Source organism: Patagioenas fasciata, chromosome 5 (assembly GCF_037038585.1).
Source record: "Patagioenas fasciata isolate bPatFas1 chromosome 5, bPatFas1.hap1, whole genome shotgun sequence".
Taxonomy (NCBI): domain Eukaryota; kingdom Metazoa; phylum Chordata; class Aves; order Columbiformes; family Columbidae; genus Patagioenas; species Patagioenas fasciata.
Window position 1 is genome coordinate 1,776,712 of NC_092524.1, and position 26,062 is coordinate 1,802,773.

Consider the following 26,062-nt stretch of genomic DNA (forward strand, 5'->3'; position numbering starts at 1 on the left):
AGGAGCCACACGGCCCGGGGACAGCGGCACTAGAGCACTGGGGAAGGAGGAACGGGACACGGAGGGAGGTGAGGTGCTGCTGGGGGGCCTGGGAGAACGGGGGATCCCCCGTGTCCCGGCGGGAGAGGCCTGCGCTGGGGCTGCCTCCTCTGTGAGGGAGCACAGGGCTGGAAATAGGGGAAAAGGGGTCACAATGCCACCTCCTGCCTTCACACAGCCACCTCACGGTCCCCAGGTCCCCACTGTGTCACCACACAGCCCCCAGGTCCCCCCCGTGTCCCCTACACCGTCCCCAGGTTTCCCGCTGTGTTCACACACAGCCCCCGGTCCCTCCTCCCTGGACCCTCAGAGGGCGCGGGGCCATCGGGGCTTCCCCAGACCCGCCGCCCCGGGAGGGCCCAGTGCCCCCCGCCCCGCCGGTGCACACACAGTGCCCGGGGCGGTGGGTGCCGGTGAGTACCGGGGGGTCCCCGCTCCCCAGCCGGGCCCGGCCCAGCGCTGACCTGCGGCCGCCATCTCCCGTCTCCACGGCAACGGCGCAGCCACCGCGGCGGGGGCCGGAAGCGCGGGGCTTGGAGGAACCGCGCCGGGGCCGCTCTGGCCTCTCCTCTCTCTGGTTCGCCGGGCGGCCTTGGGCAGGAGCCACCACCGAGGCGAGCGGCCAGAGCGGCGCCGTCCAACATGGAGGCGCCCGGGGAGGCGGCGGGGCTGAGGTACGGCCCCGGCCCCGTGTTCTGGGGACCGGGAGGAGCCGCTGGTCCCTGTGTGCCGGCTTCGGGGAAGCCTCGGGGCCGGGCCCCATGTCGTTGGGCCCAGGGGAGTTGTGAGGCCCGGGATTTGGGGAGCCGTGGGGCCAGCCCCACATTCGCAGGCCCAGGGGAGCTGTGGGGCCCCAACTGTGGGGGAATTGTGGGGCTGGGCCCTGTGTCCCCACAGCCGTGGGGCCCAGGATTTGGGGGAGCCATGGGGCAAAGTTCCCAGGCCCAGGGGATTTGTGGGGCCAGGCCCCATGTCCCTGGACCCAGGGGAGCTGTGAGGCCCTGGCTGTGGGGAAGCTATAGGGCCCGGCCCTGTGTCCCCAGAGCCACGTGGCCCAGGATTTGGGGGAGCTATGGGGCCAGACCTCAAGTCCCCAGGCCCAGGGAATGTGTGGGGCTCAGGATTTTGGGGAGCTGTAGGGTCAGGCCCAGGGGAACCATGTGGCCCAGGATTTGGGGAAGCTGTGGGGCTGGTCACAAGTCCCTGGGCCCAGGGGAGCTGCTCACCACTGTGATGAGCGTTACAAGGCCTCGGAGCGAGTGGGTGGTTGCGCTCGTCACCTGTGTGCTGGGCCATGGCCACGTCCCACCCACCTCCTGCCTCACGGTCCCGTGGGGGGAACATAAATATCTCTTTCTGGAGGCAGATGCAAATTACTGGGCAAACAAGCGCAGACTCACTCCTGCCAGGCTCTTACACAAGGGCTGTGGTGGCACCAGGGCAGGGGTTGGGGGGCTGTTGCCAGAAGGTCCCCCAAATCCTGGTGGGGTGAGGGCTGGTGCAGGAGGGAGTGGAGGTGCTGGGACTGCTAGGATCCAGGTTTGGGAGGTATGAGGGGCTTCCTCGCACCCCACCAGGGTGAGCCCTCGGCTGGGGGTGTGCAAGATGCTGCAGGGGTTGAGAGGGAGTGTGGGTGCCAGTGGGGAGGTGAAAGGGGCTGGGGTGCAGGTTTGGGGGTGTTGATGAGATGGAAAAAGTGTGTGTGAGAGAGAGGAAGGGGTTTGGATCAGTGAGTTCTTGGGGACGGTGAAGGGGAGCTGGGGGTGCAGACACCCAGAGGCCCCCCATGGGACCCCAGCTGCTGTTACAGGTGCAGTGCAGCGCGTCAGGGTGGGTCCTGCACAGGGACCCAGCTCTGCAGGGACCAGTTCCACCCCAAGATCCTTCCCCATGCGGGCAGCAGCTGAGCCAGAGCCACCCCCCTTGGGCTGCCGGTTCCCCTTTCAATCTGGCTCCTCCCTGGGGGTGTCCACACACAGCGAGAGCCCCGTTGGAGCCTCACTGCACATTTTATTACCCCCCAGGTGCCACCGTCCCGTCGCGGAGATGCCGGATCTGCCTTTCCTTCCCTTCTGCGTCCTCCTGGGCAGCCTGGGCTTGCTCTGCGTCGCCTTCGTGGGTGCCTGGTGCCAGCACTGGCGCGGCGGCTTCTCCCTGGACGGCAGCGCCCGCACCTTCAACTGGCACCCGGTGCTGATGGTGACGGGCATGGTGGTGCTGTACGGCGCAGGTGAGGGCGGTGCGCGGCGCGGCGCGGCCCCAGCGCGGCTCTGCCCTGACCCTCTCGCCCTGCAGCTACCCTGATTTACCGCCTGCCCCCCGCCCGGCGCGGCCCCAAGCTCCCCTGGAAGGTTGTGCACAGCGCGCTGGCCCTGGCTGCGTTCGTCTTGGCCGTGCTGGGGCTGGCAGCTGTTTTTCGCTTCCACAACGCCCATGGCACGCCAAACATGTACTCGCTGCACAGCTGGCTGGGGCTGGTCACTGTGCTACTCTTCTCCTGCCAGGTGGGTGCTGCCCCGGACCCCCCTGCACCCCATTTGTCTCTTTTCCCTCGCCCTCACCCCCTCTTTCCGCAGTGGGCGGCCGGTTTCAGCGCCTTCCTGCTGCCCTGGGCTCCCAACTGGCTCCGCGCCTTCTACAAACCCGTCCATGTTTTCTTTGGTGCCACCGTCCTCATGCTGTCGGTGGCCTCGTGCGTGTCGGGGATCAACGAGAAGCTGTTTTTCAGCCTGTGAGCATCGCGGCGGGTTTGGGGTTGGGGCTGGGCGGCGTTTCTCTATGGCAGAAGTGGCGTTGAGCAAAACTGAGCGCAGGGAAGTGAGCGATTCCCCGCTCAGGTATGAGGGTGAAAGGGTTTAGGGGGAGGTTTGGCACCTCCAGGAGAGCTCTCGGTCCCTTTTTTCTCCCCAGGAAGAACGGGACGACAGAGTACAAGCTCCTGCCGGCCGAGGCTGTGTTTGCCAACACACTGGGGCTTCTCATCATCCTTTTTGGGGTGCTGGTGCTGGGCGCCCTGGCCCGGCCCAGCTGGAAACGCCCCGACGCCAACTCCCCAGACTCTCACCAGGTACCAGATCAGCTCTCGAGGTTCAAAGGGGGGGCTTGGGGGGCCAAACTGGGGGTCCTGCCCCCCACCACAGCCCTGGGGTGGGGAGGGAAGGGGGGCTGAGCAGGGCAGCAGGGTCACCATGCCTCTCCCCCAGCCCCTGCTCACCGCCGAGCGCTGACACCCGAGGACACCGTTGACCGCTGCGGTGAGGACTTCTTTTTGCCTCTTTTCGGGACGGTTTTGGCCTCCTGCCTGCTGGAGGATGCGGGCAGCCCAGCATGATGCTCCTGCCTGTGTCCTCGGGCCCTCGCTTGCCCGTTCCTGCCGGGTCCAGCTGGTTTTTGGTGCCTGGACCACAGTGGGTGCCAAACCAGCTGCCCTGGAGCTGTCCCAGCCTTGCTGGGTCAGAAGCCACCCGAGGAGCATCCCTGTGCCTGTCAGCACTGCTGTCCCCCTCGCTGGGACCATCTCAGGGCAGTGGCAGCTTCCCAGGGCCCTTATGGACATGTAATAAACGGATGGCTTCTGTAGCGTCCCTGTGCCTGTGTCCTTGGGGACAAAGGGGACACCAAGAGCTGTGGTGGGTGCCCAGGCGCAGGTCCCGGTGCCCACGGGCCCTGTCCCCTCCCAGCGCGTCACTTGTCCCCACCAGCTGGTCCCATGCTCCCCCCAGGCCCTTGTCCCAGCTCAGGGCACCCCTGTGCTGTGGGGACAGCTCTGCCATGTCCCCTGTTGTCCCTTTCCCAGCATCCCCTCCCAGCCCCGTGCCCAGGGACATGTGAGCCCTGCGGTTTCCCCTCCCAGCACCCACTGGGGAGAGCTCGTGGCTGCCCCAGCTGCTTCCTTCCTCTTCCTCACGCCGGAGCACAGAATCAGCTGAATCTCTGCTCCTGTCCTCTGCACCTGGGGACACATCCTGTGCAAACTGGGGACGTCCTGGCTGAACCATTTCCATCCCCATCAGCCAATATCCACATCGCCCCATTCCTCACGTGGTGACGGATGCTCTCAGGTAGCTCAGGGGACCACAGAGGTTTATTGGGGGTACACTGGAGCCACGGGGGGGTGACAGATGGCTTGTCACCCCTGCAGCCCCTCCAGCACGGCCCGCAGCACAGCCGCCACCGCCACAGCTCCCGGGTCGGGCTGCAGCAGCCGCGCCGAGCCGATGTAGCTGGCTCTGCCCGCCCCGGCCTCCATCTCCTTGGTGGCCTCGGCTGCCGCCTCCCCGCTCTGCAGGGGACAAAATCAGGCTGTCGGTGGTTGTCCGCCCTCCATTTCCCCAGCTTCCCCCTGCCCTGTTACCTGCACGGCGGCCGCCAGCACCGGCAGCAGTTGGGCACCGGGGCTGCGCAGGGTGCCCAGAGCCTGCGCCACGGCCCATAGCGGGTCCAGCTGGGAGAAATTGGGGACAGCAGCTGAGAATTGGACACGCGGTGACACTGCCACCACCCCTGGCTCTGCCCCGTGTCCCCAGTGCTCACCATCGTCCTGTCCCCTGGTGCGGCTCCACCGTACCTGTGCGGGGGTGTCAGGGTAATGTGGAGGGGACGGGGATCCTAGGGAGGGTTCAGGGGTCCCAGGGGGTCCTGGGGAAGGGACAGGGGGGTCACACGGCACTCACCGCTGCATCGCCTCCACTCCAGCATCCACGGCGTCAGCCCACGCCGGGAGGTCGTCACGGTTGAGCAGGGACCGAGCGGCCGCCGTCAGAAACAGCCCATAGAGCTGCCAGGACACCGTCCCTCGTCACCGCCCATGGTGGTGGCACAGTGGGGGCCCCAGGGGGTGACGAGGCAGCCCCATGCCCCCCATCCCCATGCTCACCACGCCGGAGGAGCCCCCCATCTTCTCCAGCAGCAGGTCAGCCAGGGCGGAGAGCAGTGGGGCCGGGGCTGCCGGGGGTGGCCCAGCGCGCAACCACTCCTGGATGGCTGCAGGGACAGAGGCACTAACGGGTTGGGGACCTCAAAGTGTCCCAGGGGTACCCTGTCCCTTGGGGACAAGCAGGGACTCTCCCCCAATGCTTTGGGGCAGCTGACACTGGACACAGACGTGTCAGGACTGTGGCTTTGGTGTGGGGACCCTGTTCCCCAGGAAGGGATGGCTGGGGGTCCCCTGTCCCCTAAGAAGGGACAGCTGAGGGGACCCTGTCCTCTGGGAAGGGACAACTTGGAGGGACCCTGTCCCACAGGAAGGGATGGCTGGAAGAGAACCCTGACCCCCAGGAAGGGTCAGATCCTGCACCCTGTTGGAAAGAACAACCTGGGGTACCCCGCTCCCCAAGAAGGGACATCCCAGGGAGGACCTTGCTCCTGGGAGGGGGTGGCTGTGTCCCCTGTCCCCCTCAATCCCCATCCCACGTCACCCTGTGGTGCCAGCCCCACCTCGGGCAGCCCGGGCGTGCGTGTGGCCGCAGTCCCCGTCCCCCGCCGCCCGGTCCAGCTCGTTGAGCTTGTCCTGCATGTCGAGCAGGGTCCTGCACACCCGCTCCAGCACCCGCTGCACCCGCGCTGCGCCGGGCCCTGCAGGACGGGGAAACTGAGGCATGGGGAGGTGACAGCCCCCTGGGGAACTCGAGCATCCTGGGGACACCCGTACCCGTGCTGGCCTCGTGCTGCACAGTCCCTTGTTCCTCCGTTGGTGCCGGTATCTCCGATCTCTGGCTCGTCGCTGGTGCCGCGGCCAGGTTGGGCCAAGCTGCGGCCGTGGTGGGGGCATCTGGAGTGGCAGGAGGTGACAGGCATGTCCTGGCTGTCCCAAGAGATGGGGACCCTCCTGTCCCCCTGTCCCCACTCACCGAACAGCCCCACGAGCTCTTCATCCACCAGCATGAGGGTGAGGGAGACTCCGGCCATCTCCAGCGCCGTCATGAAGGAACCCACCAAAGCCCGGGCAATGCGGACGCCTCGGCTCTCTGTGGGCACAGGGGGGGTCTGTCAGTGAGGTGGGGGGGTCCCCAGAAGAAGAAGGGCCAAACCCATGGAAATGTGCCCGAAAAATCCCCCCAAACAGTCACCCAGGCGCCGCACGGCTGCGCCAGCCACGATGTTGAGCTCCAGGCAGGACAAACCGCCCAGGTTGTTCACCACCAGTACCACCGAGGCTCCTGTGGGGGGGGAACAGGGTGAGACACCCCCGGGGAGCACCAGGGCTCGGGAGAGGGATGAGATCCCTGCCTGGGGGGTCATGGTGGATTTTGGGGCTCACCGGGGCGCAGGGGCAGGTGGGAGGCGTTGGAGGGGTCCGTCATGTGCGCCAGCATCGTCTCCACTGCCTCGTCCGCCGGCAGCACCTGGGGGGGAAAGAGGGCGTGTGAGGGCAGAGTGGGGGGGGCCAGGGAGCTGGAGGGTGGGCGGTGAACCCCCCCTCACCTTCATCCTGCGCACACCGGCCTCGCCGTGGATCCCTGCGGAGACGGGGGGTGTCACCCCACTGCCCCACGGGGCACAGGGGACACTCAGCCCCCACTGGGAACATTGGGGGGACACGTGGGGGGCGCAGCTCCTCACCCAGCCCCAGCTCCATCTCGTCCTCAGCCAGGTGGAAGGTCGGCTTGGATCCGGGGACGCTGCATGGGGACAGGCTGAGCCCCAGGGTACCTGTGCGGGAGGGAAAATGGGGTGAAACTGCTGGGATTTGGGGCTGGGGGGCACTCTGATTTGCGCCGAGGATGTGAGGGATGGGGGGGACGTGGCACAGCACCCCCGGGGTCCCACACACGTACCCATGGCTTTAGCGGCCACCGACACCTTCTCCACGATCTCATCCAAGGTGGCCCCCGCTTCGGCCATGGCCCCCGCCACCTGCCACGGGGGAGCGCCGGGTGATAAGGGGACCGTCCCCCCCCAAGTCCCCCCCTCCCCGGGCACCCACAGCCCCCACAGACCTTGTGCAGGAGGACGGTGCCGCACAGCCCCCGGCGCCCCGCTTTTTTGGGGGCGGCGAAGGCGCTGTCGTCCCCCACCACCAGCATGCGTACGTCGGCCCCCCCGGCCCGCGCCCGCTCCAGCGCCAGCCCGAAGTTCAGCCGGTCCCCGGTGTAGTTCTTCACCAGCAGCAGCGTCCCGGCTGTGGGACAGGGACAGCAGGTGACAGTGTGGCCAGGGAGGTGACACCATGGCAGGGGGTGATGCTGGGATTTTGGTGTGACACTGTGGCGGGGGGTGACGCCATGGCAAGGGGTAAAGCCATGGGAGGGGATGTTGCTGTGGTTTGGGGTGACACCGTGGCAGGGGGGTGATCCCGGGATGGGGGGTGACACTGTGGCTGGGGGTGACACTGTGGTTGGGGTGGTGAAGCCACAGGAGGGGGTGACACCACGGGAGAGGGTGACGCCGTGTCAGGAGGTGACGCCTTGTCACATCAAGGGGTGAAGCCGCGGCGGGGGGTGAAGCCCCTTTTCCCCCCATGTCACCCTACCTGCCCCAGCCTGTGTCACCGCCCGGATGGCCGCCAGGATGCTGCCCACAGCCGGAGAGGTGAAGACGGCACCGGCCACCACGCCGGTCAGCATCCCCTTCCCGATGTACCCTGCGGAGGGGACACGGGGACTCAGGGACCTGCCGGGGGCCACCGGCACACGGCGATGGTGACGAGGGCTCACCTGCATGGGCGGGCTCGTGGCCGGAGCCCCCCCCGGAGATCAGTGCCACTCGTCCCCGGATGGCGGCCAAGTCAGCACGAAGGACCACGCGGTGTCCCCGCAGCAGCCGCAGCCCGGGGTGACAGGCCACCAGCCCCGCCAGCGCATCGTCCACACAGCCGGACACCGAGTTCACCAGCTTCTTGGGGACCTGGGGGCACAGGGGGTGGCGGTGGCGGGGGGGCAGGGGTGGCACCCCGATCCCAGAGGGGTGGCAAGGGGGTCCCCGCCGCCCTGTCTCACCTCCATGCGGGCGACGCGGTGGGACAGCGGAGGATCCCAGCCCTGGGCACCGAGTCCGAAGTCTGTCGGGAGCGGAGGGGGCCGGGGGGGACAAGGTTCGCCATGGGCAGGGACAGGCCGGTGTCCCACTGGGGCGCCCCGTGGGGACAGCGTGGCCTGGCACGGGACAGCGGGGCGTGGGGCGGGATGCGGGGTGCGTGATCAGAGAGGGGGGGCTGGGGTCGGTGCCACCCCCAAAAAGGGTTGGGGGAGGGACAGAAACCCCACAGCGGTGACCCCCTCAAGGGGAGGGTGACCGAGATGGAAGAATCGCCCTGAGCAAGGAGCCCATCCTGGGGTGAGGGGAGCAGGGTGGGAGCACCCCGAAAAGCAGGGACCCCCTCCTGGGGCAGAGGGAAAGGGGGGCACCCCCCAACAGGGACCCACTTTTTGTGATGTGAAGGGGACCAGGGTGGATGCGTTCCACCTGTCAGCGTGGGACCTGGGTGGATGCACCCCCTCCCCAGAGGGGACCCCTCTTGGGGTGTGTGGGGGGACCAGGGGGTGCACCCCCTTCCCGGGGTGCAGTGGAAGGAGTAGGGGGGCTGCTCCCCCCAAGTAGGGGGACACGGGGTGGGAGCAGGGTGGGAGCATCCTCTCCCCAGCAGGGATCCCCTGGGGTTTGGGGGGGACCAGGGGGTGCACCCCTAAGTGGGGACCCCCCCAAAGCACAGACCCCCGGAGGATCCCTCATCCCCACCTGCCCTCTCGTCTGCTCCTCCAGGTCCTCCAAACCACCTAGAGCGGCCCCCGCGTGGCTCCTTCCGGCGGCGGACGGAAGGGGCGGGGGCGGCGGCGCAGAGGCCGCGGTCCCGCTGCGCGCCCTGTCCTGTCCGGGCCCCGTCCCGGTTCTGCTCCGCTTTACCGGCCCCCGCCCGCCGCCGCCATGTCCTACAACTACGTGGTGACGGCGCAGAAGCCGACGGCCGTGAACGGCTGTGTCACCGGTACCGGCGGCGGGGCGGCGCCGGGATCCAGGGGCCTAACGGTGGCGGCGAGGCCTGAGCGGGAGTGGGGGTGATGGGGGCTGAGGGACACCGGAGGGCTGGGGGGAGAGTGAAGAGGTCCCTGGGGGTCACTGGAGGGACATTGAAGTGCCTGGGGGTCAGCGAGGCTCTGGGGCCCGTGGCGGGGTTGTGGGGCACTGGGGGAGTTTTGGGGCACTGGGGTGATTTGGGGGCACTGAGGGGGCGGTTGGGGCACTGGGGGGAGCCGAGGGGTTCACTGAGTCCGCTGTGGGGCGGCTGTGAGTGAACTGTGGTATTTTGGGGAGTGCTGAGATGTGGCGAGCACTCAGGGCTCTGGGGGTGCCCTGGGGTTCATAGGCGTGTAAAGGGGCAGCTAGGGGGGCTTTAAGGTTTTTGGGGGTGGTGTGGGGCTTTGAGGGAGCTGGGGGCGTCTTGAGTTTCTTTGGGGGGCACGTTGAGGTTCATGGGTGTGATGTGGGACGCTGGGGTTGTGCTGAAGTTCCTGGGGGTGCAGGGGGTTTTTCTGGGCCAGGCTTGAGGTTTCTGAAAGCTGGGTGGGGTTTTGGGGTGTGGGGGTGAAAGGGTGCTCCTGGGGGGCTTAGAGAGCAGCAGGGGGTTGGTTTGGTGACATCTGTCTCTGTGTCCTGTTGCGAGGTGTTTTGGGGTGTTGCAGGGAGGAGGTGTGGGGGAAAAGACCTCCAGGAATGAGGTTTCATGGGGAAGGATGAGAAATCGGAGCTCAGGGAAGGCAGTTGCCGAGGGGGTCTGGGTGTTGTGGCAGGAAGGTGCTGGAGTTTTGTTGTGCAACAGCCAAGGGGGAGCTGGTGCTGAGTCTGTGACTCTGGGGGTGCAGGCTAGATCCCCCGAAATCAGGAGACTCTGGCACATTTTATGGCGACAGCACCCCAAGGTGCCGCCTCATTTCTTCGTACAACTCAATGGCGATTTCTCCTCTCCATTTTCCAGGCCACTTCACCTCGGCGGAGGATCTGAACCTGCTGATCGCCAAGAACACGCGCCTGGAGATCTACGTGGTGACAGCGGAGGGGCTGCGGCCCGTCAAGGAGGTGGGGATGTACGGCAAGATCGCCGTCATGGAGCTGTTCCGCCCCAAGGTGGGTGCTCTGCTGAGCGGGGAGGGGGTACAGGTGTGCGGGGGGGTGCTGCTGGCTCTTGTCACCCTCCCAAACTTCATGGCACTGCTTTACTTTGGCAGGGGGAGAGCAAGGATTTGTTGTTCATCCTGACGGCCAAGTACAACGCCTGCATCCTGGAGTACAAGCAGAACGGTGACAGCATCGACATCATCACCCGCGCCCATGGCAACGTGCAGGTGGGTGAAGCTGCGGCACCGCCAAGGGGCTGTTCCCATCCTTGGGGGGGGTTTTAGCTTCCTGGTGAGGAGAGTAGGGGGTTTCTGCCTCATTATTTGCGATTATTTGCCCACCGCTGACTCTGGTGTGGTTTGCCTGCTGCCACTGGTATTTCCAGAGGGTTTTTTTTTCGAGGAATCAGTCCCGGGCTCAAGGACTGGGGACATGGCTACAACTCTGTTCTCGGGGTAGTTTGCAGAATAAGAAGGTTAATTTGAGGTGTTCCAACTGTAAAGAGAATTAATCCTCAAAACTTAGTGAACGGTAGGATTTTTCATGGGAAATTACTCCTGCAATATTTCATGTCTGGTCTTTACACCAGCAAAGTAACTTCTGAAGTTACCATCATGGCTGTACAATGTTGTTAATAACTATAGATATTCTCTATTGTTTTGGTGTATGTGGATTAAAATCACTCCTTGTGAGCAGGTCAGAGATTCACGTATCTCTTTGGATTTAATCAGTCACTAGCCAAATTATTTCCATCCAGAACATCTTCCCTTTGTTTCGAGGCGCTGAGCTTCCACCAAGGGAGTGTTGGTGGAGCTGAGCAGGGGGTTATGGGCAGGAGATGTAGGTGGGCAAGTCCTATAACACATTAATGTTTTGGGGGAAAAAGGGCTTAATCTTCCTGTGCCACAGTTCTGCCCTGTGCCATATGGCAGGTGCTGATATCAGACCCTGTCTGTGGGGGCCGATAATGGCGCTGGATTTCCAGAGGGTGATTTTTGGTTGTGGGGCTCAAAGTGCTTCACAGCAGCGGGAGAACATCACTCTCCATGTGCAATAGGAAGCGGAGACAGCGATGTGGCTTCTCTGAGGTCATTCAGCAGAGAGTTGGGATTAGAAAACCCGTTCCAGGGTGGCTGGGAGGGAGGAATTGTGCACTGTGGGAGCTCTGCCTGCCTCTTGGGTGGAAGAGCTGCTGCTGAGGTGCCCAAATCACCGTTTCCTTGCCAGGTGGTATTTTAAACCTGGTGGTAGAGAGTCCTTCCTTACCCAAGGGGCAGTAACCCACAGCTCCTATTCTCAAATCTTTTTCTGACCCTCTTTGCCCTTTCTCTGTCCCCTCTCCGCTGATCTCTCGCTCAGGATCGCATCGGTCGTCCCTCAGAGACCGGCATCATCGGCATCATCGACCCCGAGTGCCGGATGATTGGCCTGCGGCTCTACGACGGCCTCTTCAAGGTCATTCCCCTGGACCGGGAGAACAAGGAGTTAAAAGCTTTTAACATCCGCCTGGAAGAGCTCCAAGTCATCGACGTCAAGTTCCTCTACGGCTGTCAGGCTCCCACCATCTGCTTCGTCTACCAGGTACCTTATTCTGAGGCACCAGCCGAGGTCTCTAAAGGTTTTCCAAAGGCCTTGGAGGAGCAGGAGCGTGTTGGAACCAATGGAAAAAAGTGATTTGGGCCGAGCGAGAGATGGTTCTGGCTCCTGCAGGCTTGTTGTGCGGCTGAGGAAAGTCTGTTTTCCTTAGCACTGCTTTTTTGTTTGTTTCTGGGAGAGGGGAGTGATGCTTTCCCACTGGAGAGCTGGGCAACCAATGCTTTGGATGGGACCATTCCCTTGTGGAATGCCCGGGAGGAGAGTGTGGATCTCTCCAGCGAGCACCGAGCAGGTGGATTGGAGCCAGAGCCAGGGATTGCTCTGAGATTTGAGCCTTCCTCTTAAAAAAACACAGCAATATGTCTTTATTTGGGATTTGGAAGGCACGTCAGGAGTGTGAAGAGGGGCTGTAACCTCTCTGATCGCCCGGATGCTCTGTCCCAGACACAGTGTTTCTCTGAACACTTGTTTTGAACCAAAGAGCCTTTGCTGTGCTGGCTGAGCGAGGGATTATCTTTGCTTTGTCAAAGTAAGGCTTAGCCTGGGCCAAGTGGGGAGTTCCTGGGATGGCACCACAGGCTCTGGTGTGAATTTAGTTCAGTTTTAATGTAGTTCATACCTCTCACGGTGTGAATTTGCCACTACAAACCACACAGCTGCAGCAACTTGATGATTCCCTCTCTATATCGAATTCACTATTATTATTTTCAGGAGGGGTGGGTGCTGCTGAACCCCCCTGACAGTGAGAGGGGGCAGAAAGTCACTTTGTCACCAGGTGACATGGGGTTGGGACAGTGCTTGTCCCCTGTCCTGTGGGTGCCGGGTGCTCTCCCTTGTCACCTTGACAAACCTCAGCGTGCTGGGCCGTGTCACCACCTGTCACGTGTCCTCCCCACCTCGCAGACAGTTAATGATTTAACAGTGTGCGTAAAAAATAAGAAAATAAGGAGGGGTTTGATTACCTGGGAAAAACAAAGGAGTTTTTCTTTTTTTTTAGAGCAAATCTGCTGATAGTTTATTTGCTATAAACATGAGCGTGCTGCTCCGGAACGTGCTGAGCGTACCCCTGAGTTTGCTTAGTGCCGCTGCTGTTACGTGCTGGGGAAACTGAGGCAGAGAGGGATGGTGATTTGGACAAACTCTTCAGTTTGGTGTCAGGGTGGGGATGGGAGCACAGCGGTTTCCACTCAGTGCTCAAGAGCACAATAAAAAAAGGTCTTATCTCAACATCTGACATATTTACAGATTAAATCAGAGCAAATCTATTAAGACCTCATTGACTATAAACATATATTATACAAACAAAGAGTAAATTAACAGCTTGCTTCGTGTCTAACGCTCGATATGAACTTGATCCTTGTAGCAGGAGCGAGATCTAAGTTCTGACTCATTAGGTTTTACATGAAAGTCTCGCTTTGTTTTGATCCCTGGATATGTGTGGAGAGGGGAACGTTTCCAAGCTGCTGCTTTGATTCCTTTTCAATTTATTAATCATTATCACACGGTTTGGACTGAATTGAATATCAGTGTCTGAGATAATTTTGGTGTAGTTCTGAAACCAGAGGAAGACACCACAAAAAGGGGAAGCGCTTAATAAAGAAATCTTCTTGAAAGCTGCTGTGGTGTGGAGTAAAAAGGTCCAGAAATGTCCAAAGCTTCATTAATGACTCCACTGCCATTTTAATTTCAGTTTTCTCCTCCCGGAAAAGCTGTTTCTCCTCCTGCCTTCCCCTTCTCTCTCAGCTCTTCGCTTCCCTCGCGGCTGCACCGCTGGGATTTGCCGCAATTCCAGGCTCCGGAGCTCTGTTGGGGAGGAGGTTTGTTTGCCAAGCAGCAGAGGCTGCGAGGCGTGAGCCAGGAGGTGCAAAAAACCTGCTTTTCCTCCGATCTGGAAAGCGGCGAGGCATGATAAATAAAAACCTGAACAGCTCTTTTGAAGTAGTGCCTGAGAAAACCCAGCTCGCTGTGATTTAGAGCCTCATCTCAGCTTTTGAGACATAAAAGGGCTGGAAGGCGAGAGGAGTGTGGAGATGGGAGCTCAGCTGCTCCGCCACCCCAGCTCCTGAATGTGGAGCTGGAGGTGGTGGCGATGTCTAAAAATGCAATAAAATCGTTTTCAACCCTTTTTTTTTTGGCACGGGGATTTCTTCAAAAATACTTTTCAGTCTTTTTTGGCACAGGGGTTTCTTCAGAGGTTGTGGTGGGTGGTGAACCCCGTGTACGGTTTGGGGAAGGCTGAAGAGGGGTGGGCAGGGTGGAACAGCGGCAGCTCGCTGGTGTTTCTGCAGCAGACGAGATGTCGTTAGCGCACGTCACCGTCTGTGGCTTCTCTTTCAGGACCCTCAGGGTCGACATGTCAAGACTTACGAGGTCTCGCTGCGCGAGAAGGAGTTTAACAAAGGGCCTTGGAAACAGGAGAATGTAGAGGCCGAAGCCTCCATGGTCATCGCAGGTTGGTCTTTTGGAAAAGATCTTCCTTCCCGTCGTGCTGCACAGGTTCCCTGATAAATTAAATGTTTGTCTTCCCCCCTGCGCAGTGCCGGAGCCTTTTGGAGGCGCAATCATCATTGGGCAGGAGTCCATCACCTATCACAACGGAGATAAATATCTCGCCATAGCTCCACCCATCATCAAGGTGAGCGACTGATGAGTTCTAAAAGTGCATCTTGTGGAATTTTTCCATGAATTTAAACCACGCGTATCTCCAGGTGTAACCTAATAGGGCCGCTTACTCACAAAACTCACAGAGGTTTGGCGAGTACGATGTTTTTTGGGGTCTGAGGGACGTGTGTGATCCTTGCACGTGTGTTTGCGCCGCAGCGCGTGGCTCTGCTCTGCGTGGAGTGCTTGGAAATGCCACAGTAAGGCTAAAATCCTGTTTGGGCCCCGGAAAACGGGATTAATTAGGAGGCAGCACACAGAGGCCTGCGGCCAGGCCAGAGCCAGGTTTTATTTCAGGCAGCAGACTTGATTGCACTGGTGTATGATTGGGACACGTGTTCAAAAGCAAAAAAAAGACTCAGAGAGTTTGTGACAGAAGCTGAGCTTGTGGTTTCTGTCAGAGGAATGGGACAGTGCCCACATTTAAACACCGCAGGAAGCGCAAATGGTGCGGCCGGCAGAGGCTTGAGCTGGGATCAGAAGGTCCTTTAAAAATGGAAATAATGCCAGATTAGAAAGGAGCTATAAATCTTTGGTAAAGAAACACGGATATTGTTGTGAATGATGGTGCTCTGTGATGGAAAGTCTTATTGTGGAGCAGGCGGAGCGGACGTACGGATCTGAGCCTTGACCTGTGAGCAGAGCACAGGCCCGTCTGTACTCGAGGCCGGGAATAAAGATCTGAGAAAATCAGGATTTTTAAAGCAAATACGTTGACAGGAGGCCGGGCAGCATCTACTGCACAGAGCAAAACGTCTGCAGGGCTGGGGGCTGGAGATGCAGCTCCCAAATAGCATCTCTGCATCTGTGGAAAGCCCAGCATTGGGAAAACAGGCTTTCTGATGGCGTCTTTCATGGGCAGTGAACATGCTAATGATGTGGAATTTAATTTAGGGGCAAGAGGCATTTCCTAGTGACCAAAATGAGAATGTTTAACCCCAGATTCTGGTTGTGTTCACCGAAGCAGCCTGGGATGTGGTTGTTCCCTTATGGTGTGCACACAGGTGGTCCTTGCAGGATGAGACGCCCTTTTGGGGTGATTTTAACAGATTCCTACAAAAATTCCCTCCTCCTTTCCATGCAGCAAAGCACGATCGTGTGCCACAACCGTGTGGATCCCAACGGGTCCCGTTACCTGCTGGGGGACATGGAAGGGCGGCTCTTCATGCTGCTGCTGGAGAAGGAGGAACAGATGGACGGCACCGTCACCTTGAAGGACCTGCGCGTGGAGCTGCTCGGCGAGGTGGGATGCGTTCCTGTCACTTCTCCCGGGTGGCAGGAACGGTGACGCTTTTGGAACATGGGGTGGGGGGCTGTGTCATGTTGTCACATCTCTGAACTCTCGGTCGCTGGGAAATTCTTTATCTGGGTGTTTGAAAGTCTGCACCACGTGCCTGAGGTTTTGCCTGGAGCTCGTGCGCTGTCCCTGGGAGATGCTTGGACTCTCTGTGGGTTTTGTAAAGGGATGAAATTGCCCTCGTGTGCCTTCCCGCCGGGCTGCAGCTGAGCTGTGGTGCATGTGGGGTGCTGCCGGTCATTGTCGTGCCCATGGTGCTTCATCTGCATCTCCTCGATCCCCAGACATCCATCGCAGAGTGCTTGACCTACCTGGACAACGGAGTTGTGTTTGTTGGTTCTCGCCTTGGCGATTCGCAGCTCGTGAAGGTACGTGACAACCGTCTTCTGCCTTAGTTGTGTGTGCAGACAGGGTTTTGTACGTATTTATTTTCACCATGGCCTCGAGATGTGTATGTGGGTACATTTTGCTTTCTTTCTGCCCTGCACCCTTTCCACTTGTTTGGTTTTGCTCGTCAAAAGCCAATGATTGCGTTTATTCGCAGCTCAATGTGGACAGCAACGAGCAAGGCTCCTACGTGGTGGCCATGGAGACCTTCACCAACCTGGGGCCCATCGTAGACATGTGTGTGGTAGACCTGGAAAGACAAGGCCAAGGGCAGGTAACGTGCGTTCTGTTTTTTCTCAGCGCTGGGGGTGTTTGGGGCAGCCGGATGTGCGCGGGGGTTGTCGGTGGGAGGAAAAGGAGAATCTCAAAGTGTCATCCAGGTGCAGGGATGGTTTTGAGGTTTTGCACTGAAGAGTGGTGTGAGCAAGAAGGCCGCGGTTGCCTTTGTGCAGTGGGGAAAGATCAGCTGCCAAAAAACTGCTTTTGAGAGCGCATTGCTGCGAGGAGGAGTGGGGAACCCTCCCAGCAACGGCTGGTAAAGATCGTCAGCTTTTCCTCCAGCTGGTCACGTGCTCGGGCGCATTTAAAGAGGGTTCCCTGCGGATCATCCGAAACGGCATTGGGATCCATGAACACGCCAGCATCGATCTGCCGGGAATTAAAGGTGCGTGAGCTGTTCTATGCTCTCAAAAATAACCCACAGCCCAAGAAGGCCCAGCTGGGACCTGTTGTGTGAGGTTGGGCTGTGTGACAGGGGACTTGCCACCACCCACTTGCTTTTAGAATATTCACAGTGAGCAAACATGGCTGCTCTTTGTCGCAGGTTTATGGCCCCTGAGGTCGGACGCTCACCGTGAGACAGACAACATGCTGGTGCTGTCCTTTGTTGGCCAGACCAGGTAAGCTGGGCTTAATGCTGAGCCAGGCTCTCGGCCATATGTGGGAGCATGATATAACAGGAGCTACCTTTCCTTTTCAGGGTTCTGATGTTAAATGGAGAGGAGGTGGAAGAAACGGAGCTCACAGGGTTCGTGGATGATCAGCAGACTTTCTTCTGCGGCAACGTGGCGCATCAGCAATTGATCCAGGTAATGCAAATTCTAGGGAAATGCAGATATGTCATCTCGTGGTGACCCTGCAGCCCTTATTGATTGTGGTGCTGATGTAGATCTGTGCTGTTTATCCGGAGAAGGGTTTGCAGTGCTTCCCAGGGCCAGTGTTGGGAGTGGCGTGTCATTCTGGCTCTGAGCTTAAGGTATTTTCTCTCTCCCCAGATCACCTCTGCCTCAGTCAGACTTGTTAGCCAAGAACCCAAAGCCCTGGTGAGCGAGTGGAAAGAGCCCAATGGCAAGAACATCAGCGTGGCCTCCTGTAACAGCAGCCAGGTGGTGGTGGCTGTGGGACGAGCGCTCTACTACCTGGAGATCCGACCCCAGGAGCTCCGGCAGATCAGGTGGGTGCACGTCGTTCATCCTGACCCGAGGGCTTTCAGACTTGGCCGTTTATCTTTGTGCTCAAGACTGACACCTCTGTCTGCTTCCTCCTCCCTGCCAGCTGCACGGAAATGGAGCACGAAGTGGCCTGCCTGGACATCACCCCTCTGGGGGACACCAACGGCATGTCCCCGCTCTGTGCCATCGGGCTCTGGACCGACATCTCTGCCCGCATCCTCAAGCTGCCTTCATTTGAGCTGCTGCACAAAGAGATGCTGGGAGGAGGTAGGGGTGTCCCGGGGGGCGGCAGTGGTCCCTGATCTGTGTCGAGAGGGACATCAACCTTCTCTTCTCCTCCTCCCTGCAGAAATTATCCCTCGCTCCATCCTGATGACGACCTTTGAGAGCAGCCACTACCTCCTGTGCGCCCTGGGGGACGGAGCCCTCTTCTACTTCGGACTCAGCCTTGAGACAGGTGACTGGCCCGGCTGATCTCCTGCCCTCTTACTCGCTTCTTTCATCCTTCTGGAGATATCGCTCTTTTTCTTGACTTTTTCACTGTGACGGGTTCACAGGACTGGCCATGGGCACTGGGAGTTGCTGGATTTCTCCAGTGGGCTCCTTTGCCAACAGTGCGGTGATTTCCCACCCTCATTCCTTCCCAAGGTCTTGCAGCTGCATTGCGCTCGGGCATCCTGCTCTTCTGAGCTCCGTTGCAGCATCTCCCAACACCAACGCTCCTTTTCCGCAGGTTTGCTGAGTGACCGAAAGAAGGTGACCCTTGGGACCCAGCCCACTGTCCTGAGGACGTTCCGCTCACTCTCCACCACCAATGTCTTCGCCTGTTCTGACCGGCCCACCGTCATCTACAGCAGCAACCACAAACTGGTCTTCTCCAATGTCAACCTGAAGGAAGTGAACTACATGTGTCCCCTCAACTCCGATGGGTATCCCGACAGGTCAGCCTGCGCCTCACCGGGCATGACGTGGGGTGGGAGAGGTTTGGACACTGCAAAGGGGGTCCTGGGATCATAGAAGCGTAGAATCACAGAATCATTTTAGTTGGAAAAGGCTGTCAAGATCATTGAGTCCAACCGTTAATCCACCCCTGGCACTGCCCTGTGTCCTGAGAACCTCATGTCCGTCTGTCCAACCCTCCAGGGATGGTGACTCCAGCACTGCCCTGGGCAGCCTGTTCCAATGTCCCACAGCCCTTTTGCGAAGAAGTTGTTCCCAGATCCAACCTCAACCTCCCCTGGCGCAACTTGAGGCCGTTTCTTTGTGTCCCTGTCTCCCCTCAGCTCCTGTTCTCCAGCTGAACCCCCTCAGGTCCCTCAGACGCTCCCATCACACTTGTGCTCCAGCCCCTTCCCCAGCTCTGTTCCCTTCTCTGAACTCTCTCCAGCGCCTCAAGCAAGGGGATCCAGGATCAGCAGTTTGCAGAGGACAGGGAGGTTCTTGCTGTGTCACCCACCTTACAAGCGCCATTGCTCATGGCACTTTTAATTTTTCTCCCCCCCTGTATAGCTTGGCACTGGCCAATAACAGCACCCTGACGATCGGCACCATTGACGAGATCCAGAAGCTGCACATCCGCACAGTTCCCCTCTATGAATCACCCAGGTGAGCTGTGTGGGGGGAGGAGGGAGCCTGGTTTGGGGAGCCCACACGTGGAACAGGGTTGAGGACAGATTTTTGCAGTCAGCGTCCCAGCTGTATGCTCAGCACACAGGCTGAATTGAACAGCTCAGTCTCTTGTCTCCAGAGCCTCTGTGCTGTCCTCCAGGTGGCCTGTCCTGGCTCTCCCACTCACACAGCTGCTTTTTCCGCAGGAAAATCTGCTACCAAGAGGTCTCGCAGTGTTTTGGCGTGCTCTCCAGCCGCATCGAGGTGCAGGATGCCAGCGGGGGCACCACAGCGCTCCGGCCCAGCGCCAGCACCCAGGTAAGAGGCAGCTGCTCCGTTTCCTATTCCTCAGGCCAAACCATGATGCGGATTTTTCCTTTTCGCTGAGTGCAAACGCTCCCTTTGGCAGCCTGGGAGGAGACGGGGTGGTGAGATCTGTCCGTGGGGGTGAGAAGGGCTCTGTGCTGCTCACTGTTCTGTCAGATCACTTTTGGTTTTGGGTGCTGCTCCATCGATCTTCCTGTACAGGCATCTATTGGGTCTCAAGTGGTTTCTTTCCCCCAGGGATCCAGGCACAAGACTTCATAAACTCTTGTTAATTCTTTGCCACCCCTGCCACACATGTCACCTGCTGCTGTTGGCACAGGGAGTGTATCCCTTCACTCAGGCCCAAATAGCTCCTTGTTCCACCTCCTCTCCTGTTTGTTCTCCCCTCCCCAGTTGCCTCAGCCCTCATGGAGCAGCGTGAGGGTGTTTATTTTTGTTCTGTTCCATTTCCTTGTGTCCTAGGCCCTGTCCAGCAGCGTGAGCACCAGCAAGCTGTTCTCCAGCAGCACGGCACCACACGAGACGTCCTTTGGCGAGGAGGTGGAGGTGCACAACCTGCTCATCATAGACCAGCACACCTTCGAAGGTACCGGTCCCAAATGCCAGCCCTACCCTAGGCCAGTGTTCTCCTTCAGCATGAGCCTGTCAGTGTGTGACTGAGACTTGGGATCTACACTGGGACCAGGGTGGGGATTGTCCGCCTGTGTTGGGCACTGTTGAGGCCAAACCTTGAATCCTGGGGTCAGTTCTGGGCCCCTCATGTCAAGAAAGCCCTTGAGGTGCTGGAGCAAGTTGAGAGAAGGGAACGCAGCTGGTGAGGGGCTGGAGCACAAGTGTGATGGGAGCGGCTGAGGGACTTGGGGGGTTCAGCTGGAGAACAGGAACTGAGGGGAGACAGGAATACAAAGAAATGGCCTCAAGTTGCACCAGAGGAGGTTGAGGTTGGATCTGAGGAACAGTTTCTTCCCCAAAGGGCTGTGGGGCATTGGAACAGGCTGCCCAGGGCAGTGCTGGAGTCACCATCCCTGGAGGGTTGGACAGACGGAGATGAGGTTCTCAGGGACATGGGGCAGTGGTGGGTGGGGGAACGGTTGAACTCCATGATCTTGAAGGGCTTTTCCAACCAAAATTCTGTGACTGCATGATTCACAGACTTGCAGACGTCTATGATCTTGCAGGTTTCCTCCAGTCAAAGCATTTTTTTCTAGAGGAGCATCCACCATAGAACATAGTTTTAAGACATAGTGTGGTTTTTTTTGATGGCACAAGGTGTTGGGGAACAGGAGAGGGGATCTCCAGGCAGGCATCTTAGCCATGTCTTAAGACCCTGTTTTTCTACCTTCTCCCTCTGTGCGCAGTGCTTCACGCTCACCAGTTTCTGCAGAACGAGTACGCCCTCAGCCTGGTTTCCTGCAAACTTGGCAAGGACCCCAACACCTACTTCATCGTGGGCACTGCCATGGTCTATCCAGAGGAGGCAGAGCCCAAGCAGGGCCGCATCGTCGTCTTCCACTACTCTGACGGTAAGAACAAGGTGTTCTCACGTGGCAACGATCGAAGATGAGCTTCTCAGACCCCACAGAACTCGCATCCCATTTCCTACAGATGCCCAAGAATCCCTCACCAGAGTGGGATTTTGGGTTTTGCTTTGCATGTTTCTGCCCCTCTGGTCACCACAGGACCCCAGGAAATGGCAGGGAGATGGGCCAGGGGAGGGTCAGTTGGACATGAGGAAAAGCTTCTTCACACAGAGGGTGCTGGACACTGTAACAGGGAGGTGTCACAGCCCTAAGCCTGACAGTGTTCAAGAAACATTTGGACAATACCCTCAGACACATGGTGTGAATTTTGGGGTTGTCCTGTGCAGGGACAGGAGTTGGTCTCGATGATCCTTGATCCTTCCATCTCAGGACATTCTGTGATCTATGTCACTCCTGCGTTACCTGCCTGCAGATCCTCCGAGACATTTCTAGGGAGAGCGATTTTGTTTTGAACCCCCTGGGCTTACACTTTTGGGTGAGCAGGACAAATAATGGGGCAATAATGGGTTTGTTCCAGGGAAACTGCAGAGCCTGGCCGAGAAGGAGGTGAAGGGCGCTGTGTACTCCATGGTGGAGTTCAACGGGAAGCTCTTAGCCAGCATCAACAGCACGGTAGGGCTCTTGTAACACCCTCATTTATTTTTTGGGTGCGTTTCCGAGCCGGAAGCTTCTCCATGTCCCCGATCTCTGTTGGGGAGTGCATTTTGGCTGGCTCAGCGCTCTGTCCCTCCCCTCAGGTGCGCCTGTACGAGTGGACGGCGGAGAAGGAGCTGCGCACGGAGTGCAACCATTACAACAACATCATGGCGCTCTACCTGAAGACCAAGGGTGACTTCATCCTCGTGGGAGACCTGATGCGCTCCGTCCTCCTCCTGGCCTACAAGCCCATGGAAGGAAACTTTGAGGAGGTATCGATGCTGTTCGTGAGGCTCTGGGGAGGGAAAACAGTGTTTAAGGTGATAAAAGACAGAGCCTGGCTCACCCCACCTTTGAAGACCAGGCTGTAGGGCTGTGCAGCGTCACCTGGATGTGTTTTTAGACAGATCCCCATGGTTTCTGGAGGGACAGATCCCCGGGCTTCCAGGAATCGGGCAATGAATCAGGAACCTGGGGAAGAGCGGGTGCTGGTGCGTGGTTGCTGCCTGCCAGGGTGGAGCTGCCATCTGGGCAGCTGGAACGGCTCAGTGCTGCTGTCGCTGCCTCTATGTCAGCAAATGCAGCGTAGCTGGAGGCACCAAGACAATCTGTGCGCTTTAAATCGCTTGAGTGGCTCTGGGCATGGCTTTGGCGCAGGCTGCATTTGCCCAGGGAGCGTCTTGGCATTGTCCCACGTACCACTCGGGTCAGGGCCACCTCCCAAAGGTCCTCGGTGCCTTTTTCACTTCGTCTGGAGCAGAGAGGAACAGACCGGATCCCATCTGGACATTGAGGGTGGGATGAAGATCCATCTGGGCACTTTTCCACTTCTCTTGTCCCCTTCCAGATTGCCCGGGACTTCAATCCAAACTGGATGAGCGCCGTGGAAATCCTGGACGACGACAACTTCTTGGGAGCAGAGAACGCGTTCAATTTGTTTGTGTGCCAGAAGGACAGGTGAGCTGGCTGCCGGGGGTTGTGACAGCGCGTGACGGGAGGGATGCAGTCACGGGACCTTCTGGTCTCCTCCACGCTCCATGGAGATGTGTGTCAGCTTGGGAGGAGTGTCCCTGTCTCCAAAAGCAGCGAGGGGGGAAATGGGGGAGCTTTCCCGTCCCCCCAGCACATTCTGAGCCGGGCACTTTGTGTTTCAGCGCGGCCACCACCGACGAGGAGCGTCAGCACTTGCAGGAGGTGGGACTGTCCCACCTGGGGGAGTTTGTCAACGTTTTCTGTCACGGCTCCCTGGTCATGCAGAACCTGGGCGAGACGTCCACGCCGACACAGGGCTCGGTTCTCTTCGGCACGGTTAACGGCATGATCGGTAAGGGTGAGGGTCCCCCGGGCCGGGGTTGGGGTGGCAGGTCCCTGTCCCCACTGATGGGGTTCCCTCATGTCCCCGTGTTCCCCACTCTGTGCTGTCCTCCCCTCAGAAACCTCAATTTCTCCCCAAATTGCTTCCAGGAGAAGAAAACGCTCTGGTTATTCCTTATCCCAGCTCTCCGAGCTCAACTCCAGTCCCAGCAACCTACTGGAAGCTACTGGGATGAGCCCATCACCTTCATCTGTGTTCTCCCCCTTTGCAGGGCTGGTGACCTCGCTGTCGGAGAGCTGGTACAACCTCCTGCTGGACATGCAGAACAGGTTGAATAAAGTCATTAAGAGCGTGGGCAAGATCGAACACTCCTTATATCCTTCTGTGGTCCAACCAAGAGCCTGGGCCAGTCATTTCCAGGGTTTGGCTCGTGAATTCGGCCTGAACCGGGTGTGGGGTGGGGTGTTGGGTTTGTCTCTGTTGGGAGCACGTTCTTTTGCGGTGTGCCCAGGGCTTTGTGCTCAAAGAGAAGGTGCCTGTGGCAGAGAGGAGTTTATCTCGCAGGGTTTGAGGTTAAATCTGGCTAAAGCTGGCCCTAAAACGTGGCTTAAATCCTGCGACAGCACCGTCAGGCTGTTGGTGCGCCTGTCAGCCGTTCCTCCTCATGGATTTGGCTCCTTGACGGCAGCACCTGGAGATCATTTCACACCGAACGCAAGACAGAACCGGCGACGGGCTTCATCGACGGTGACCTGATCGAAAGCTTCCTGGACATCAGCAGGCCCAAGATGCAGGAGGTGGTGGCGAATTTGCAGGTGAGGCGGGTGGCATGAGCCTTAACCCTTTCCAAACAACCCCGCGCAGGCATTCGGGCTGAGCTAAACCAGTAAATCCCAAACTCCCGCCTTCCCACCAGGCGATAATTCGAGAATGTTCTTCAGCCCGTGCTCTGATGCCTTTTTCTCCTCGCAGATCGACGACGGCAGCGGCATGAAGAGAGAAGCCACCGTGGACGACCTGATAAAGATCGTGGAGGAGCTGACCCGCATCCATTAGCAGGAGCTGGGGATCCTTTCCCCCGCCTCGAGCAAGAGAATCTTGTCCCCACCCGCAGCTCGGGGACCGAGGGGACGCGGGGAAAGGGTCTGGCAGGGGATTTTAAGGGGTGTCGCTCAGGCACCGCAGCATCGCCTGCGTCAATTCCTGAACCCGCGGACTCGGCTGCTGCCCCTAGACTGGGCTTTACTGGGTCACCCAGCAGTAGCGCTGCCCTGGATCCACTCTTCACCGTTGTCTTCAGTACCTTTTTTTTTTGCTTTCGGTTTTGTTTTTTGATTCTTTTCGATTCGTTGTGTTTTCGGAAGCGGAGGGCGATGGCAGGAGGACCTTTCTGGGGTCAGGCGTGTGGGCGCGGAGTCGGGGAGGATTTTATCGGGGTGCCGGAGCCCAGCGGGACAGCGCGCTCCTCAGGGAGGGGAGTCCCGGGGCAGCTCCAGCCACTGGGGGTTTTTGGAGTTTTACCAAATAAAGTAGTCCAAGAGGGACGCTGCGTCTGTGGTGCTCGCGTGGAGGTGGCGGAGGAGCTGCTGCCGGTGTCGGGTGAGGCTGATAGATGCGGAGTCTCGGGTTTATCCTCCTCAAGCATTAATTAGCACTAACGAGGGCGGTGTGCGCCTGTGCAGCCCCACATCGGCCAACACATCCCCCACGAGCACAGCGTGGGGGCGATTTGGTCCCCACCAGGCTGTAGCGCTGGCACACACGTTAATAATTATCCTCCTGCCCTCCGTTTGTGTATTTATGGTGGAAATTGTGTGAGCCAGGGGCTGGCACGGGCTGGGGACGGGGACTTCCCCGGGTCACTGCGACCAGAATGCACGGGAGGGTGGCAGAGGAGTCCCTACCTGCCCTTCTTTCTCCTTCTCTTTCTTTCTCCTTCTCTTTCTTTCTCCTTCTCTTTCTTTCTCCTTCTCTTTCTTTCTCCTTCTCTTTCTTTCTCCTTCTCTTTCTTTCTCCTTCTCTTTCTTTCTCCTTCTCTTTCTTTCTCCTTCTCTTTCTTTCTCCTTCTCTTTCTTTCTCCTTCTCTTTCTTTCTCCTTCTCTTTCTTTCTCCTTCTCTTTCTTTCTCCTTCTCTTTCTTTCTCCTTCCTTCTTTTTCTTTCTCCTTCCCCTTCTCTTCCCTTTCCTTCTTCCCTTTCCTTCTCCTTCCCCTTTCCTTCTCCTTCCCCTTCCCTCTCCTTCCCCCTCTTTCTCCCTCTCCTTCCCCCTCTTTCTCCCTCTCCTTCCCCCTCTTTCTCCCTCTCCTTCCCCCTCTTTCTCCCTCTCCTTCCCCCTCTTTCTCCCTCTCCTTCCCCCTCTTTCTCCCTCTCCTTCCCCCTCTTTCTCCCTCTCCTTCCCCCTCTTTCTCCCTCTCCTTCCCCCTCTTTCTCCCTCTCCTTCCCCCTCTTTCTCCCTCTCCTTCCCCCTCTTTCTCCCTCTCCTTCCCCCTCTTTCTCCCTCTCGTCTCTCCTCTCCATGGCTCTGAGCTGAGCCACCCCACATCTCACCCCCCGTTTTAAGACCCCACCTCCCATTGCGGGCAGGTCGCTGTCAGCACAGGGTTGCAGCAGTGCGGGCGGGTGCAGCCTCCTGACGGCATCCTCGGGCTCCATTACCATCCCTGAACTGATGTTCCGGAGGTGACAGGGCCAGGGCTGTGTTTGGACAGGCTGCTGGGGACAGGGGGACACGGACTGTGACCCTTTTGCAACCAGCCTGGACTGGGTGTTGGTGCTGCCTGGGGTTTATGAGCTGGGATGTTTGGGCTCTGTGTCCGCTGCCCCAAGTCGCTCAGTTCTTTGGCTTCTCCCAAAAATGTTGGGGTCACAGGGAGCACCCCAGCCCAGTAAAACTGGGGGTACTGGTGCTGATGTGATGCTGGCAGCCCCCCCTTTTTTTTGTTTTCTGCAAAAAGCCTCTCACAGCTGCATTTGAAATGGGTGTTGGTCATGGGCCACTGGCCACACTCCAGCACTGGTGGTCACGTCCTCCCCAGACGGGTGTCCTTGTGTCCCCCCCAGGGCTGCACCGGGGGTCCTGCACCCCTGAAATTGGCTGTGCCCATCCCAGCACCCCATAACACTGAATTTCTAAGTGTGTGGGGACGGGTGACAGTG

At 59.0% G+C, this 26,062-nt stretch overlaps 3 protein-coding genes and 1 long non-coding RNA gene across 4 annotated transcripts; 2 read left to right on the forward strand and 2 right to left on the reverse strand.

Annotated features, from left to right (window-relative positions):
* Positions 1-476: 476 nt before the first annotated feature.
* CYB561A3 (cytochrome b561 family member A3) lies at positions 477-3,623 on the forward strand. The gene is made up of 6 exons (XM_065839013.2): positions 477-713; positions 2,064-2,269; positions 2,335-2,543; positions 2,616-2,770; positions 2,950-3,106; positions 3,243-3,623. Exons 1-6 carry the CDS (start codon positions 682-684, stop codon positions 3,264-3,266), a joined length of 783 nt encoding a protein of 260 aa, XP_065695085.1. The 5' UTR covers positions 477-681; the 3' UTR covers positions 3,267-3,623.
* Positions 3,624-4,105: 482 nt separating this feature from the next.
* Positions 4,106-8,790, reverse strand: TKFC (triokinase and FMN cyclase). Its single transcript, XM_065838964.2, has 18 exons — positions 8,716-8,790; positions 7,977-8,038; positions 7,695-7,884; positions 7,511-7,621; positions 6,978-7,159; positions 6,816-6,894; positions 6,601-6,690; positions 6,463-6,497; positions 6,299-6,383; positions 6,108-6,197; positions 5,889-6,005; positions 5,690-5,809; positions 5,476-5,613; positions 4,916-5,022; positions 4,713-4,816; positions 4,573-4,606; positions 4,394-4,483; positions 4,106-4,321 (listed from the first exon to the last, which is right to left on the reverse strand). Exons 2-18 carry the CDS (start codon positions 7,980-7,982, stop codon positions 4,169-4,171), a joined length of 1,731 nt encoding a protein of 576 aa, XP_065695036.1. The 5' UTR covers positions 7,983-8,038; positions 8,716-8,790; the 3' UTR covers positions 4,106-4,168.
* DDB1 (damage specific DNA binding protein 1) lies at positions 8,773-24,452 on the forward strand. The gene is made up of 27 exons (XM_065838899.2): positions 8,773-8,962; positions 9,950-10,098; positions 10,200-10,316; positions 11,449-11,670; positions 14,023-14,137; positions 14,223-14,320; positions 15,431-15,589; positions 15,928-16,011; positions 16,188-16,304; positions 16,592-16,694; positions 16,854-16,929; positions 17,010-17,118; positions 17,305-17,483; positions 17,585-17,748; positions 17,831-17,938; positions 18,215-18,422; positions 18,991-19,086; positions 19,296-19,407; positions 19,879-20,002; positions 20,775-20,939; positions 21,475-21,569; positions 21,695-21,865; positions 22,441-22,550; positions 22,748-22,917; positions 23,180-23,282; positions 23,600-23,723; positions 23,881-24,452. The coding sequence occupies exons 1-27, from the start codon at positions 8,902-8,904 to the stop codon at positions 23,962-23,964; spliced, it is 3,423 nt and encodes a 1,140-aa protein (XP_065694971.1). The 5' UTR covers positions 8,773-8,901; the 3' UTR covers positions 23,965-24,452.
* LOC139828057 (uncharacterized) lies at positions 21,789-25,670 on the reverse strand. The gene is made up of 2 exons (XR_011739223.1): positions 25,474-25,670; positions 21,789-21,888 (listed from the first exon to the last, which is right to left on the reverse strand). It is a non-coding gene; the product is annotated as an uncharacterized lncRNA (long non-coding RNA).
* Between the last annotated feature and the right edge of the window lie 392 nt (positions 25,671-26,062).